This window comes from Rhyacophila brunnea, unplaced genomic scaffold, assembly GCF_057557595.1.
Source record: "Rhyacophila brunnea isolate RB1 unplaced genomic scaffold, BYU_Rbru_1.0 scaffold_22, whole genome shotgun sequence".
NCBI classification, from domain to species: Eukaryota; Metazoa; Arthropoda; class Insecta; order Trichoptera; family Rhyacophilidae; genus Rhyacophila; species Rhyacophila brunnea.
In genome coordinates, this window is record NW_028232882.1 from 23,690,473 (window position 1) to 23,709,498 (window position 19,026).

General features: G+C 32.7%; 1 protein-coding gene across 4 annotated transcripts in view; it reads right to left on the minus strand.

Annotated features, from left to right (window-relative positions):
- LOC147070246 (G protein-activated inward rectifier potassium channel 3-like) overlaps positions 1-19,026 on the minus strand; it is a 97,140-nt gene that overhangs the window by 13,243 nt on the left and 64,871 nt on the right. For all 4 annotated transcript variants that reach the window (XM_085949735.1, XM_085949736.1, XM_085949733.1 and 1 more), the window contains exon 3: positions 132-561. In XM_085949735.1, coding sequence (XP_085805861.1) covers positions 132-561 — 430 coding nt within the window. The remainder of the gene's footprint in view (positions 1-131; positions 562-19,026) is intronic.

Below are 19,026 nucleotides of genomic sequence, written 5' to 3' on the forward strand. Positions count from 1 at the left end.
TCTAGGGATTGTAATATCGGAATTCCAGTATTTTTTTAACGATACCGAAATACCGGCTTTAAATATCCAAAATATCTGTAGGTATTTATTATTGTAAATTATGTATTAATTTTCATGAACCACATTCTTACCATGAACGCCTGTATAAAAACTCCGACAATGCTTTGAAAACACAACACGAAAATAGCCTCAGGGCATTCCTCCGTGGGCATCCTCCCGCCATAGCCAATAGTATGCTGCGTCTCCACGCTGAACAGAAAACTGGAGGTAAAACTATCCACACCGCTGACGCACGAGGTCCAGTCTTCAGGGGCGTCCAAATCGCCGTGGGCGTATGCGATCAGCCACCAGACGAGAGCGAAGCCCATCCAGGAGAGGATGAAGCTCATGGCGAAAACGAGTAGGGTCCATCGCCACTGCGCGTCTACAAGCGTCGTGAAGAGGTCTTGGAGGTAACGCTTCCGACGCTTGGCGACGTTGCCCTGGACGACGTTGCAGTCGCCGTGCTTGAAGACCACGCGTTTGCGGACTCGTCTAGAAGCGTATCGCGCTTGACGATATCTGGAAAAGATAACAATTTCAATACGCATTAATAAAATTAAAGTCCTTATGGGAATCGTTTCTAATCGTTCAGACGAAAATCATGTTTTTTAAAAATATATGAATACCATAGACATGCATTCATAAATGTCACCGCGAAAATAACCTGCCGCCGCTAAAAAGTGGCAGATTTGCAACGCTTGTGGCACATCTTGAAATAGTCAAAATTGACCTATATAGATATTCCTTTTATTGTGTTATCTGTTAATTCATGGTGAAACTGCATTGTATTATTGATTAATTTAATAAAACGCATTCTCTATTACTTATTCCCCTTTGAATAAATAAAACTGGACTGGTTTCATCCGCCTCAGATGGACATTTTCAACTGAACAATATTTATAAAACAGGGATTTACCAAAACAAATTCAAAAGGCGACACAATTAATAATCTACCAATATATTGAATTATCCTTCCAATAATACTTTGTCAATAACAATTAAATTTAAATTAATGAAATTGGATATTAATATTTCATACTACACCATTGACACTAAATAAAATATTCTAGAGTATTAACATAAGTTAATATTAAATTAATCAATAATTAGATATAAATAAAGTACTTATAACAATCATTACGCCTCGGAAATCTGGTACGTGGAACATTCGAGTGGAAGGTTCTACGTGGATTCTTCAATGACAAGATCGGATGGAGACAGAGACACATCATCGAGCTATATGCTTTGTACGAGAGCCTACACATCACAATATTAGAAGCCATCAAATTGAACCACTTTAGATAGCTGAGCCATGTACGTAGAATGAACGAGTCACATATGATAAAAAATTTACATTCTGACACCTGAAGAAAAACGAAGAGGTTGTCGACCTTGTGCAAGACGGAAGGGGTTCCATGAATAAACAGAATGGTGACTTAACAGAACATGTAGAAATAGAACGGTAACAAAACAGAACACCGAAAACAGAGCTATAACGTTTCAGGAAAAATATAACATTTAATATTGAAATTGTCGTATCTCCATATTATGTTCAATAGATTTTTAATAGCACATGTTTTCAATACGCCGTAAAAAATCAAATTATATAATTTCTGCATTCCTAGTCGCTGGAAAGCCTCAATTAAATGGGAGTGAACTTGGTGCTGCCGGCAAGCTATGTAGGTATATCTCGTCTTAATCAATCTAATATTATGTTCAAAATGCTTGGGTGACTATGTACAACGGAACAATGAGTTTAATAATTCTGTGGAGTTGTGCATGATTATCAAAATCAAGCAGATAAATTGAGGTTTTTACGCCGAGTGGCCAACATGCAGTGATTTTATTATTATATTATATTATATTAACTATATTTCTTTTACAAACTTAAGTTTTATAAATATTTAATTAATAAATAGATCCGACAAAAATGAATGTTTTATTTTTCCACTGGCTGTTCTGTTTCTTCATGTTCTGTTATAGTTATAGCATGTTCTGTTTTGTTTTGAAAGGATAGTGTTTATTAATTTGAATACCTTGGGGATTCAAACTGAAGAAAGACCTAGATAAATGCAAATGCCAGATAAGTCAAGAGCCACGTAGGGTTGTAGCGAAGTCTGCTTAGCCTAAACTGTTATCCTAATAATTATGATTTAACGAATTACGTAAGGCTGGTTCAAGTTAAAGTAATAATTGTATTATATTAAGTAATTGAACAAAACTGTATTATTATTACTAAAGATGTTTAATGTTATACTTCTGTCAACAATAAATGCATTTTAGAGAGATGATGAAAACTGAAAACTGACCGGAAATGATTTGACTTTAATAACCGCTGTTATAAAATGAAGTCGAACACGTGGACAACGTAAGAGAAGCAAATTTCTGTGGTCGCCTAAGCTATTTCTGTTTCAACAGTAATGTACTGAGGAAATTTGAAGCACAAGGCGCAACATTATTCTGGAGCACGTAAAACACATTAGCACCTAAGAGGCGAGTGGTGAAGTGGCGAAGGGTGGAGGTAGGCTGTTCGAATCCGACAAAAATAGTGGACACTAAGCTTTGTCAGTCATATTTTTTTTCATTGTATTAACTAAACATACAATTTGCAGATGGTACTGGTTATTTTTTATAATTCAATTAAATCTTACCTAAACCAAACCATAATATATAATTAACTATTTCTTTTATTCAACAAATAATTCACAAGATTTAAGAATATATCATTCTGATTATTGAACATATATTATTTTGAAAAAAACACTTTCTGACAGAGTATATAATAACCAATAGAAAAAAATCTTTTTTTGAAAAAAGTAAGTCACCCCGACGGGGAATCGAACCCTGTATCTCCCGAGTATACGCCTCATCCGTCGCATTACCATTATGCTACGGCGTGACATACTAATAGCGAACAAATTTTAAGTTGAGGCATGGTCTAAACAGATCGTGGCTAGGCGACACGAGGATTGCGGGTCGCGGGTGCGAATGACGCATGCCGACCGAAATATAATTTGTCATATAAATCCAACATGCGTCCATTTAATGTTCTGTTTATTGTTCTATTAGTAATAATAATAATATATTCATTGAAATGTTTTCTTTTTAAAGTAAATGGGTAACGTTTTTAGTCATCTTTACACGATTTAAGAATTAATACCCCCGTCGCCATCACGAAACAAAATGACGTATTATTGACACCTCGACGTTCGCTCTCAGACTGCCAGCGAGTTCAAAATTTCGTCGCACCCATAGTTGAAAATTATTTGCGGTTTCACTGAAGTATCGCCACCACACGAATCATGACCCTCGTGGTCCAATTCGTAAAGTGTGCGCATCTATTCTATACACAAGGCTGCTATCACAGGTAGTTTTGTACCGAAGTATTAGCATTTATTGTAACAATTACAACAAGTTAGTTGTAATTGTTACAATAAGTGCTATGTTTTAACAGCACTTCTCTTGGGTGTGCTAAATTTAAGAGCGAGATAAACAGTTTTGACTGTTTATACGGCTAGCTTATTGTAACAATTATAATACTTCGATACAAACATATGAAAAACAACCCTCGATAGCTGCGGAAAGCAGTCTTGTATATACAATATATGCGCTGATTCGATCCCGGCAAGGTCACAATATATGTAAGTATGTGATTTTCTCAAAGTCTTGGTGTTTGTGATTGTTTCACTTATATTACTAATTATACTACGTTTCACTACATTACTGTCATTAGGCCTTATGGTCTGTTATAGTATTGAAAAGAATATATATAATATGTATGTTTAACCTTAGTGCCTTCTGCAACTATCAAAACGTAGTACGATCCTGACTGGGCAAATTGCGTTTGTTATAAAATACAATATTTTTGGCGGGAAAACCTTCAACAGCTGTTCAGCTGTGGTCAAAGTCAAGACGTCACTTGATTCGAAATTTGAATAAAAAAACTATTCTGATTGTCGGTTGGCATTCTAAGAAACCGAACTGGCACACGTCTAGACGAAAATGCCATCACATGTAAACGAATTGTTTTAGATACCTAATGATATTGTTGACAAGTGGTCTATCGCCTGAGGTGGTCTTCCCTCTCTATTGGCTCACTTCACTAGGTACCTAAATACCAAACGAAAACTTAATATTGAGCGTATCGGGTAAAATTTTACGTATGCGGTATCACTGCTGACTGTGAGCTGTTGTATTGGAAACCGATAACCGTAAATTATTGAGTTTATATTCATGTCATAAAAAATATGTGATTAAAACCACCGGAATGCAAAGAAAAGACAGAAGACAATATTATGTAGCTAAGTAAATTATAAGTATTTACTACGAGTATCATTTCGTATAATATATATATAAAATTCTAAAGGATTCAAAAATAGGTTAGCAAATATCAAAACGCGCTTATCAAAAATATCTGATATTAATGACGTTATTATGAAATATTTATATATTATTCATTTAAGATTTGTACTATTTTTTTCGACCCGGGTTTCGCCTTTCGGCATCTTCGGGCACTATGCGCACTCTCCAATGGAAAATCTACATTGATAACAAATACAGTTAAATAAAATTGTTGTTTATATAGTAGTTTCATGCAATGGAAGAAGGTGAAAACCTTAAGAGCGGACGTGCTCAGCGTGGGTCAAAATGAAGCTTTTATTCTATTTTCAAAGCATGATCCTGGAGATTCCTTAAACGTTGTAGATAATCTATTTATATAATTTTGAAGCCTTATTATCCTTTATATTTATTTTAAACATTTGATGACTGCATAAAGTATTTTTATTACATAAAATAGTATTCTTTTAAACCTCTCGCTCTAATGTTTTAGAATATAGTCATATTTCAGTACATAAATGTGCAGTGGTGTTAAGATTTTTTACATTTATTAATTTTTAAACGCATTTATAAAACCATCTGTATAATTTATGTCGACATTATTATAGTGAAATATTTACGATAAAAAATTATATTGATAATCCCTGTGATCCCAAATTTGACAAGAATTAGGCATTTTATTATTCAAAAAATGGGCAAGATTAACACATTTTAAGATACTTCTAAAGATACTGATTATAAGCTATCTATTTGACTATTCAAATGTGATAAACATCCTACGAATAATGATTGCTTTGTAATAATTATTGACCTAATAATAAGGTAGTGTTTTTTTGAAATACGCCATTTCTTTTGGCATTCCCCAGTGGTTAAGCTACAACATACGGCCGTAGCCATAAATTGACAAACTATAATTGAAGTAGGGAGTAAAATGATGTTAACGCGCGCGTTTGAACATGTACCGTTTAATAAAAAGACTTTTTTTTCAGTTAGGTAAAATCGTAAAAAGAAAATTACCGAATGAGAACAGGACCCACATTCATCGCCTATTGTCCACATCCAAATTTGTCGCAATTAGTAGGTCGCTTTGTAGCATAGAGGATAATGCGCGGGCGGGGCGTAAACCCAAGAGATGCAGGGTCGATTCCAGCCGGGTGGCTTACTTTTTTCAAAAAGATTTTTTCTATTGGTTATAATATATTTTCTCAGAAGTTTTTTTCAAAATAATGTATGTTTATCTCAAAAGGTGAGCTTGTTGAGGTGATCCTATGCATATAAGGTATTTTTATTTAATTCTGTTAATTTGTGCGATCATCTTTTGAAATTCAAGTTCAAAAATGTTGCATACTTGGGCCATATTTGTAGGCAATAACAAGTATGATTTAACATATATAATTTTGAAAAACACTTTCTGAGAGAATATATTATAACCAATAGAAAAAATCTTTTTTGAAAAAAAGTAAGCCAGCCCGACGGGGAATCGAACCCCGTATATCCCAGGTTTACACCCTATCCGTTCATTACTACTATGCTACGAGGTGACATACTAATTGCGACACATTTTAACTATTGGTCAATTTTAATACCTACTCATCAGTGCTCTTCCAAATCAAGCTACTTTGGCAATCGATTTTTGTTTCTTAAATCAAAATAGGTATAAAAGGTAGGAATTAAAGAAATAGTTAATTATAAGTATGATTTACTTGAACTATCAAAATTCAGTGAAATATATAGGGCGCCAGTGTCAGAAAAAGATTTTATTGGCTACGCAACCTCTGTAAAGTGTTCATGACCAGGGTGATGGTGATCTGATGCGACATGTTCAGGATAGGGTGGTGTACGATACCAATACTTTGACATTATCGTAATATTCTTATCCAAATTTTCTGCTCGTATTGAACGTTTACAGATCATAATCGTGCCGACAGGAAATGAGTTCCGTAAAAAAAAAACATCAAACATAACATTGAATCGCTTAGCACTTCTTATTAGGGCTACCGCAGACATGAAAATTAATTCAAATGCATATTATTATAAATTATTTTTTTTGTATTAAATACTGTATATAAACAAGATGGTCTTCAGTTGTCGTGGGTGCAATACGTCTTACGTCTTGGGTGTTGACTCTTGGACTCTTAAACTCTGGAATTACCTACTCACTACTCGGTTTTGAACCGAAAACCGAAAAAATCATTATTTATTTCGGAGCAAAAACCGGAACCGAACCGATATTTTCTTTTACTGGAACCGAAAAGAAAAAAATAAAGGTTCGAAGTCCTGAAAAAAAATGAAAAATGAGAATTTTTCATTGGAGCTAGTAATTTTAATGCAATAATTCGCTTAAATATAATACGGTGCGACAGTACGAATTGATTTATCATTTCAATAATTATTGTTAGTAATAATAATAATTACAAGATAAAAAGAACTTTTTATATACAACGTTTTTAAATTTTCTGTTGAATCATATAAACTTGACTTGACTAGCTTAAACGATCAAAAAAAATGTACTTGATAGAAATAATACTGAAATGACATTGATTTCCATAGTAACGCACGTATATATTAATAATTTATTTGCTAAGACCCCAGACCCCTAGCAACCAATAATGGTGTCGAAATAAATTTTCATACAAAACAGAATTAACTGAAAATGAATTCAATTCTACTTAAAGATGCATCGGCATAATGTTCTGATATATTCTAAAAGTTTCAAATGTCTAGCTAGTCGGGAAGTAAGTTAAAAATCAATTGCAAGATTTGTACCGGACAAAGAACAACCGGAAGAATGCGAGCTAAGAAAAACGTTGTAAAATTAGAAACTGACCAACTAGTGACTTCTATAATTAAAATGAAATTATTTGTCTATATTATCGCGTAAGTATATAAATATATAATATATGAAACATCTAGCATCTCTCTTTGAAGAACTAAGAAAAAAATCAGAGGTGTACAAATACAAAAATAATGTTTATAATAAATTCAACGTATTTAATTAAATTTATACTATTTTTTCCTGATAAACCGAATATACTGTACGTATTTAATGGGCAACACTTACTAGTTGAGTGGTCGTTCTTATGATATTGTCGACTTTCGTGTGTACAGTCTTTAACAACAGATCAATGATCACTGTCTTAGATTGCTCTCACATTATAAATAATTATTATGGGTGCGATACGTCGCAGGCCAGGTGTTGATTGCAGGGAGTGTACAATGTACATTATGAATTAATGTGGGAAAATGCACGCGTTACGTTCACAGAAGCCAGTAAAGTTGCACACACAAATTGTTATCGCATTTAAGTAGTCAAAGTGTATCATGTTATTCATTTCACTGGTTATAATCGTTTAATAGCAAGAATTCTTCACTACTGGGATGTTGTGATTATGAACGCCACAGTGTTTTGTTGTAATTTAACATCACCATTCTATTTTTTGTCGGTCAGCAGATTCAATCTCAAGGATTTGCGAAAGGTCTTCGACACCACGTTGCCTTGGAGAAGGACTGTTTACCCACTGCGCAGTGCCAAGTATTTTCCAATCAAATTAATATTTATTTGAAAATAATGAAAACACACCATTATTGTTTGTCATAGGTATTTAATTTCAATATCTTTCGATTGCCAAGTCGGTTAGTATGTGGTGTGCTATATCAAAGGATTTAATACGCAGTTATTTAGTACCCAATTTTCTTTACAAATTTATATTATTGTGATGTCAGAAACGTGGTCAATTAACCCACTAACATAAGATTAGATTGTCAGATATAAATATCATTAAACTATTAAACTTTCTTTCTGCAAAATTTCTTTGAATTATTTTAGCATCAGAATATTTTATACATTATAGCTCACGCGTAAGCCGAGAGGCCATCGGTCGTCGTAGCTCCCAGTTTCGAGTCCTGGGTCTGTCAAATACACAATACATTGTTTTTCAATTTTCGTTTGGAGTCAGATTTCGACTTAATAGGTTGAGAAAGTGGTTGACATACATTTCTCGTAAAGACAGACCCATATTATGATCTTATTAGGTCGAACGTGGTCATATATATTTTTTTTTGCAGTAGGTGAAGGTGGAGAAGTTGGAGGTCAGAGAAGGTCGTTTTTGCTTGTAGGTTTTGAAGGAAAAGTTTATTTATTGATAAAAGAATACAATGAATACAAATGTAAAGCGTGAGATTATAATCGCAAGTAATGATGTACTGGTGAGATCGATGTGATCAAGAGATTGATTATATTAATGAACTCAGAGACTTGATTCGAGTGAAATAACGTTTGACTATGTCGAGTGAAGGACTCGTGACAATAGTAGTGCGTCATGTAACGGACTCGATGAGTGAATGAGGATTCGTGGATTATTATTCCAATTTATACAAATGCCGTATATATTACAAGAGATATTGTCGCAATTAACAAATCATAACAGACCCTACTGATCTAGTTATGATCCAGGAAATGCTGACGCTTATTATCACTTTATTGTTTTGTTTTGGTAGGTAATTGATAATGGGCACTTAATTTTCAAACAAACTTTTGTATATAAGCATGTTAATATGGTAATGACACATGTTGTGGATTTTGTTGACTTATTGGCCAGATCACAAGTTCTCTCGGCCAAAAAAAAATACAAGCCTCGGGAAGTTACAATTTTTGCTCGGCTATTTGTTAATACAGGCGGATCGTGACTAAACTTTTTTCATCTACTTGTCTAGAATCAAAATGCGTATGTTAGAGCTTTCGTAGGGAGAAAGCGCATCTAGTTAAAAACGCGCTAATTTCAAATAAAATCAAACAGGTTCTGCTTTGGTCAATCGCTTAAAATTACATTAATATATATATTCATTGTTATTATCGATATATTATTACGATGGTCTTTATAATATTAAAACGAATAGATAGTATTATAGACCATTTTGACAACATTCACATCAGAAGTTTTAAGTCAAAAGGGGGGAAACAAGAACCCTTCTAACGTATTTTTAAAAATGTAATCAACATCAGCCATTACAAGCAGTAATTACACGGTAAAAGTCCATGTACTTGCATGCTATTTCAATAAAAAATAATTATATTATACCTTTTCATTACCTAGCATAATTATGTTGATAAACCCATGTAAATCATTTTTCGGTGGATACCAAATATCAATTTAATTTACCGATGACTATCGACTTCATTGTTGTTTTATTGAAATCGGCAATTAAAAACAATTTAACTGTTTTCAATCTGCATTCAGCTGCTAACACTCTGTGGTTCAGTTAATCAATAAAACTCTCTATCTTGGCAAGAGGAAAGTATTTGGATGTATTGTTTGAATATGTAAATATCATGGGTTAATACAGAAAGTTTGTAAGTTAAAATCTGTTATAGAATTAAGGCCATTTTAAAGTTTGACACCTTCTATAAAATCAGTCTTAGCCTAAACCTAATTGAATTTATGTTTTTTAATAGATTGTAGCATATTTTTTTTTAATTTCATAAAAATCGGGAAGGGGCTCCAAACCAGTGGTTTATGCCAACACATTTAAATCGCCACTCCTTCCTAATAATATATTTTTTTAATAACAATGTACTCTCTAGGTTCTACCACTCGTCTCGGTACCTAGTTTTTCACTACCCTCTGTGGCGTTTTACCATGTTCGATCCTAATAAGATCATATGGGCTTCCACAGAGTGGATGTTTGTATTAACAGATTTTTGTTTTCTCGACAAATTCATGTTAGACTAAAGCTCAACCCATTATTTCTATACTCTGGGCCTAAACACACATTTAAAATCAACATGTGAATTTTCCAAACCTCTTTTAGGAATAAGAGACTTTCTTCTTACATTGAAGAAAGATTTACATACGAAATATTATGATAATTTGTGTCGTAACTGAATCATTGATCTGACAGGAAAAATCATTTCATTTGTTTCAAATAATATTATATATTTAAAAATGGTTTTTTATCATGCTGGCCTGATATTTTACAACGTTTTTATTAGGTCGTATTCTTGTTTGTCCGGTGGTTGTTTATCTAGTACAAATCTTTCAATCGATTTTTAATTAACTTCCCGACTAGCTAGACATTTAACAATTTTAGAATATATCAGAACACGGTGCCAATGCTTTTTTTTAATACTTTTAGCAATCTTTAAGTAGAATTGAATTCATTTTCAGTTAATTTTGTTTTGTATGAAAAGTTATTTCGGAAGAAATCCGTAAAAAGTAAAACACTATTATTGGTTCCTAGGGGTCTGGGGTCCTAGCAACTAAATTATTAATACATACGTGCGTTGCTATGGAAATCAATATGAAATGTCAAAATGACATTTCAGTATTCTATATTTATTCAGTATTTCTATCAAGTATTTATACATTTTTTGATCGTTTAAGCTAGTCAAGCCAAGTTTATATTATTCAACAGAAAATTTAAAAACGTTGTATATAAAAAAATATTTTTATCTTGTAATCATTATGATATTTCATGACAAGTTCTGGTCTGAAATATTCTTTTCTATCAGGTGATTTTAAGCTACTGGAGCTAGAGAATTTGTCCTTCGTGAAAATGTCAGCCACCTACGATATATTATAACGTGACACGCAGCGTATAAAAAATGGCAATGAATAAAAATAATTATTTACAAAATAATAAGATTATTCGCATTATTTTGTTTAAATATACAATATTAATTGATGAACACCTCATGTTTCAAAGCTGTGCTGCATTCTTGACAAAAATTTTGCAAAGAAATTTTTGTAGGCGTAATGTTTCGTCTTGTTAAAAACAGTGTCCACTTTATTTACTTTTTAAAATTACTTGTTGCGATAAAATATTTATCTTTCTTTGAAAGAGATCGGAAAACTTTTCCCCACCAATATTGCATTTTCACGTGGCGATTTTTGTCATTCAACAGTGTGTTTAAATGACAATTGGATGCCAATTATTGATAAAGTCACAAGTTAACCAAAATATAAGTTGAATCGAATGACGTTGATATTGTCCTTTCAACTTTAGTCGTTCAACATTCGATTCAACTGTTTGCCCATGCAAGTAACCAAGGCGATAGCGACGTGTTTGCTTAACTTTACCCCATCTTAATAACACAATGCTTACGGGCCCTTTTAATTAATTTTGTAATTAACGTGTTAATTTGCATTTGAAAAGTAATTAGCAAAAACACAATTTTGTGCGGCCCGTAAGCTATGGGTTAAGTACGACATTTGAATATTCTTTTTGCTTTATTGTTCAACATTCGACAGATAGTTGAACGACAAAAATCGCCACATGAGAAAGCGGCATAAGACAAACCTACTATCCGACATTTATATTATGTAAACAATTGACATAATTGTAAAAATACATAACAAAGAACACTCATAAACATGTATTCTTTCATAACAGAGATTCATTATCATTAGAATTAATAGTTTGTATGATTAAATGTTCAATACCTCCGTACAGGCACTCAAGTATTGCAGTAAATGCAACAGTCTTTTGTATATTTTATAATTTTATTTGTTCATTTTTTAACGATAACTAGGGCTTAACGATGAAAGCCTCTCCTAGATCTCTCTCTCTCTCTCTCTCTCTCTCACTCTTCGCAGTCAATAGTTTTTTTGCTGCTACGTACATCCACCGAACTTTATGAGTTCGTCTATACAACAGTTTCAGCGCTTAATGCCTTGGGTACCACTGTATAACGGCATTTATCTAGCACATTGCTAATTCATCCGCTCTATCACATCGCGTACTTCTGATTCTTTATCCATTGGTGATTTTGTGATCTATACGCGTTATGCACAACATGCACGTTTCTGTGCGACGTTACGCTACTCGTAATTATTGGATTTATTTTACATTAAGAGTTCATGTTTTACATGCATACGTAAGCGTTGGTAGCAAATATCTATTGTACGCAGTACACACTTTACGCTTCAGACACAATGGGAGGTCATTTTTAAAGATAGTATTCAGGCACCCAAATGCAATTTTTGCCAGTTTGGTTCTGCACTAGAAACGTTATAAATATGAATGTATCCCAAAGCCTTGTTTGCACAGTGGGAACAGAACACCGTATTATCAGCGTGTCCGGAAACTTGTACGTATGCAGTTCGCCGTATTACATTTAACCGTTAAATATTGTATCGGAAATATATTCTTATATTCTTCTTACTTTCTATCTTGTTAGGCTTAACTATATTATAATTTAATTTAGGAAACTTTGCTGGTTGCGATAACTTTTCATAATCCTGTTTTACAACGTTTTTCTTAGTTCGTATTCTTATTTGTCTGCTGGTTCTTTGTCCGGTACAAATCTTGCAATCGATGTTGAACTAACTTCCCGACTAGCTAGACATTTGAAACTTTTATAATATATCAGAACACGATGCCAATGCATTTTTTAATACTTTTAGCCATCTCCATTCATTTTCAGTTAATTCTGTTTTGTATGAAAAGTTATTTCAACGCCATTATCGGTTGCTAGGGTCTGGGGTCCTAGCAACTAAATTGTTAATATATACGTACAATGAAAATCAATATGACATATCAAGTACAAATTTTTTTGATCGTTTAAGCTAGTCAAGTCAAGTTTATATGGTTCAACAGAATTTAAAAAACGTTGTAAGTATATAAAAAGTTCTTTTTATCTTGTAATTATTTAAACATATTTTTGTAATCAAAATGTAACTGTTTGTTTCCTTAATAAATAAAATAAATTTAAAATAAAATCTCTTTCCGATAAGAAAGCTCACAGTGAACTGTGCCACGGTGAAACGTTTTACGTACAATTTACATGTAACCGATTATAAGATATGATAATAATTGGTTTTCGATCGCTACGTCTAGGAAGACAAGTACGACAATCCGACATTGTTTTAGATTTAAGTATGTACACTTTTCTGAGAATCGCACTTGGAAAATTGCCTAGACTTGTTCGGAATGACTTCAAAACTAACAGCTGTCTGCGGATAACATTATCTGCATGACAGCTCGAAGTTTTCACAAAGACCTGCGAGCAATTAATTATTTGGCCGAAGAGAAGTAATTTGTGCTAATTTTATTCGCTTCGGTTATTGCAAATGTCAAAGATAACTCGACTTAGAGTCTCGAAAGTGGTAAGCTGTTAGTAGAACGAGGAAACCATTAAAGTATTATATCCGTCTACTTAATATTTTCATAACAAAACCTTATTACTCTGCAATGCTAATAACTGAATTATACGAGCATATTACAGTCTAGGACAGGGTTGGCGAACCTTTTTACGTGCGCCTGCCAAAATTTCGCAAATATTATTTTTCGACTATCTGACGTGCCGAGCAGTCTTGCATGGAGAAAAAAATGTTTTTTAAGAAGTCCATTAAAAATGATGATGTTCTTAATATCACTTACAGAACACAGCATACATATAGCTTTATTACTTTTTTTAAATTACGCCATACATTTCGGTCCACCAATTTTGAAACTGATTTCCAGAATTACTACTACAAGCTCCACCTAGTTTTTGTTCCTTATTTGGTACAGCGATTTTTGTGGATATAAATGAAATTATTTTGTAACAGTGTTACTTTACGCACAAATTGACAGAATTGATCCAGATCATCATCAGGTGAGGCATTCTCTTGCTGTAGTCTCAGTGGTCTCTAGCATTGTAAATCGATCAAAATCAGAGGTTCGAAGAGCGGCTTCTCCCGCCGCCTGATGAAGTTACTGCGATAATATTATGTGTAACGCATAAAGCATAAGGACACATACAATTATATTATATTTACATTAAACGTAATGTTTATTCTTGAAGACTATTTACCTGCTATTTTTTATACAATGGGATCTGTATCTTTGTTATTATTTTAGGTATATTTTTTATATTCAAAATAAAACATTCGCGTGCCATAGGTTCGCCTCCACTGGTCTAGGATGAAAGACTGCTTCAAACTAGTAGAGTGGTTTCATACAGAAGATTAACGTATCCTAAATAAAGATATCGTTACATGAAAGCAACAATGCGATAAGTCAAAAATACTAGTTTCATTAGTCTTTAATGTTTGTGTCATATAAATAAAATAATTAAACATGTGCTTATTTTGTTTTTCTGCGGTTTATAACAGATAATAGTGGTAAGATTGTTTTTTATAACATTATTAACAGTGAGATATTTCAGTTATCCTACTGTTGTTTTCAAGTCACAGAACAATTTAAAAAAAATACAACAGTGGCATTAATTACATTCACTCATACACTATGTAGATATGGCTTTCAGTAATCTATTGGCATATTTATCCCAAAATTGACATGTTCACTTTATCTCACTGTTGAATTCAGGTAGCGATATTTTGATTTATTTACAATAATTGTTAGCACTAACAACAACATATGTTATCCAGTAATCAAAACACGCGTCGAGATGATCGAATTGGTAACCGAATTATTGCGTTTCAAGATTGCTAACGACGCTTGTTATGAGTAATTTTCTTTGCAAAAGTCGTCGTGTGTGCAAAGCGACGCCCTTAAGCTGAGTTAAAATACCGACCTTTTTTATTTTTAGTTTAAAATTGTCAGGTACCAACTTACCAATTTTATTAAGTATTTATTTCGGCTATCTTAAACAGATAAATACACCGAAATTTTTAAATTGACATATACAGAGAACTAGAACATTTCGACGAAACCTACTAGTACTCTCAAATGATGGCAGTTTTAGGTATCTGTAACTATATATTATATTACAATTGGTATTGTAAGGATTTTTTATGCTTATAGTGCCAGTACACGTGCATGGATTTACGTGCACTAATAACTATCGTGATAATAACTGTTTACACGTAAAAGTGCTTACTGTCTCGCCGATCTCATTCTTCAAATGCGATGTTGTCATCGTATTGGTACTATTTGACAGATTCAGACGGGTTCGGAAAGGTTCGGACAAGTTCTTAGATAATCGGTAGACGTCATAATAGTCTGTGTGGTGTAGTTCGTATTTCTTCCGGCAGGTTTGCCACTATCGTTCTACTGCGCATCCGCACCGCCATGCAAGTACCAATTATTATTGCGTGAAAATTCAGAAGCTTCTAAACTTTTTTGATACATGGTAAGATATTAATCTATGTATTCAATCTATGCATGCAATCTTGCAAATTGCACGATAAAACGTATTTACAAGCAGTGACATCCCGTGGTGGTTGGCAAATTGAGCGTCGCTTGGGGGCGGCAGTTACTCGAAGGGCGGTAAATCAAGAATCATCATTAGGTATATATAGAAATAACTTCGTAATAATGCAAATATCTTCCCGATAAATAATCCAGCCCACTGGTTGGAAACAAAATGTATTAATTAGGTAACATAAACGGCTTAACAGGACTGTATTTTTTGTCAGGCTTGCGATGTCTAGTTTACTTTCGTTGGCCTTGGACGTCACGTCCTTGGTGTCCAACAATGACACGTGCAGATTTGGGAATTATATTTTAATTATAGGTAGGTACATACCTAATTAATTTATCCAAATATTTTTGCCAGTCACTCGCGAGTTTTGAAAGTTGTCAGGTGTATTTTTCAATGTATCTAAAATCGTGGGCTCACAATATTGTCTATTGAAGTAGAGATGGCATTTAAAATGGATTTAGTGGTATATATTTTGTTAGTAATGTATCCATACAACACATTTCTTAGATATTGGAGTCATGAAAGGATGATAAAAAATACTGAATAAAAAATGGGGCAGCATTTTGTCTAGGGACGCCACTGTTTACAAGTGTATTTTCTTGTTATGACCCCGATAATACGTATTGTCAGCAATAAATCCATGCACGTGTAAACGAGGTATTAGATTAATTTTAAACTAAGGTGTCGATAAATGAAACGACTGCATCGTCTTCTTCGTGGAAAACTGCGACTACTCTCAAAGTTGTAATATTCTTTATTCGTTCCTTCATTCGCCGCCCTTATTATGTGCCGCCCTGATGCAACGCATGCCTTTCCTACTCCCATAGGACGTAACTGTCAAGTAATATTTACATTTATGGGAAAAAATAGTATTATTTGCTACGTGATAGTTGATGGTTGAGTGATTATTGACGTGTTAAGATAATACACATATTTACTTAGCAAACTCTTCTCTCCACGCGGCTTCTCCTGATGAAGTAGCTTTGGCTATCATCAGAGAAACTTGACTGATGCATCTTTTGAAGCCGCTCATTCTTTCCATCTTCTTATTGTGATTATAAAACACTTTAAATAATATCTTTTCCAAACACTCTCACATTTTCGTCACGATTTTATTCAGTATATATTTCACATTTTACTTTTAGTAATTATATTCAAAGTTTTTTCCTGTGTTTTATAACTTTTTACATACTAGGTATATGCATTAAGTATACATTTTATATTTAATTCCTGTCAACTTCATAGATAATGTAGACTCTTTGAGGCATGAAATGCGTATGCATCAGAAAAGTAACAATCATAGACTATAGATACATGTAACAATGTATATTTTTTTTCTAGATTGATGGGGAGATAATAAGTAATATATGACCCTAATAAAAGGTGTCTTGGTGGTATCGGGCTGGAGATGGCGACCAGTGATAATACCTAATAATTACAAATGAGTTGGAGGAATATTTATAGAGCGATCCGTTTTGACTACATAATTATTCAGTTCTTAAGTGATATAATATACGTAATTGGGACCAAACATGGAACGTAAATATTCGATTGTAAATTATTATTCTACACAACTGTTTTAAAAATTCTATAAAATGAGGTCTTGTTATTATTATTATTGATATATGAAAAAAAAATGATATTTCTCTGTGTTTATTAATGTTTTGTTTACATTTAAAGTAGGACAGATCAAGTCTCAAATTTCAAATTGATAATATTCAGTTGCTATGAAAATAATAATGACATTTTATACACAGTGTCCTTGGGGGTGATATGGGAATAAAGGGCTTCTAATAATATGAGGCGTCTAATAACTAAAACCAATAAGTCATAATGTGGTCAAAACCTAACAAAGAAAATGAACATATTATTTTATATTTAATTTCATACAATATGTAATTGTCTATAACTTTTAAAATATACGAAAAACGAATTACTGAAACGTATAATTTTAAGTGATATAAACAAATGCCCAAATTTATTGTTAAAAGACATTCTAATAGAGATTCGAAACATTATTGTGTTTGAACATATATAATTTAACATGAACATGAACATATATAATTTTTAGAGAGCATATTATAACAAATAGAAAAAATCTTTTCTATTGGTTATAATATACTCTCTCAGAGAGTGTTTTTTCTAAATTATATATGTTCAATAATCAGAATGATATATTCTTAAATCTTGTGAATTATTCGTTTGAATAAAAGAAATAGTTAATTATAAATTATTGGGTTTGTTTGATTTCCTTTTCCTGATATCTACATGTTATAAACATACAATTAATTCACCTTTCCCGTCAAAACCAATTTTGAATTTTCATACATTGAATTAACAGATCAAGATAATGTTTGGATTCGATTCTAATTTGATGTTCTTTTGTTTGACTTAGCTTTCAGAATTATTTTCATTTTGTCATGTTGTATGCCTAGATACAGATATTTTAATATTAAAGAACGTAATTATGATAAAGCGACCTCCTGCAAAACCGGGTACCTATTTCAGCTAGTTTGAAAATAAAAATAAACCATTTATGTTTGACACACGAAAACGTCAGTAATTTACCACTGATATTGAATTTCGCATTTGTTTTTGTAATAAAATGCGTTTTATATTATCATGTATGTTTGAACCATGTTTCATACATACAACTGTTCCTGATTCACTTATTTTTTAATTATTTGTCACTCGTTTAATACCCAACACCGTGTTTAAACAATTATTTACAGAACTTTTCCTGCTTCATTAGTAATTTCTGCGTTGAATTTTTAGCCATTATTAATACATCAAACAACGAAACAGATTTTAAAACACAACACATTAAGATTTACTACAATTAAAGACAAATAAAATTGAGTGTTTGTTAAACTCTTAATAATTTTAATGTTTAATAATTGGGCATAGTGATAAACCATACAACTGATACAAATTTAATAAATTCACAAATACATCACTTCCTAAAAACCGGGCTTACACCGGGTTTAAAAATATACACTGCATATCTATACGATGGTTGTAATTATAATAAATTAAGATCACGTCTTTAATAGCTGTTTGGGTAAATATAATCTTTCACTGTAAGTTAAGATTCGATTATATCCGTATCAAAGTCACAATACGAATAGTCAAAATCGAGGAAGATAATTGTCAAATTTCAATGGCATTAAATTTGGCGCGTCTTCGAAACAGTCGATTATAATCTCGAATTGCATTGACTTGCAAACTGAAACATCCGCAAAATAAAATGAAATGATGCCAGGATTTGGTGCGTCTCGTTGACTAATATCGTAAGTCACATTTCGACCGGTAACCGGACCAAACAGAACATGACAAAACAGAACAGCCAGGGGAAAAATGAAACATAATTTTTTGCGGAATCTATTTGGTTAGGTTAGGTTAGGTCATTATTTCGTTGTACCTAGTCACCCAATCATTTTGAACATATTATATTGATTAAGATGAGATGAAAGTCCCATTTATTTCAGGCTTTCTAGCGA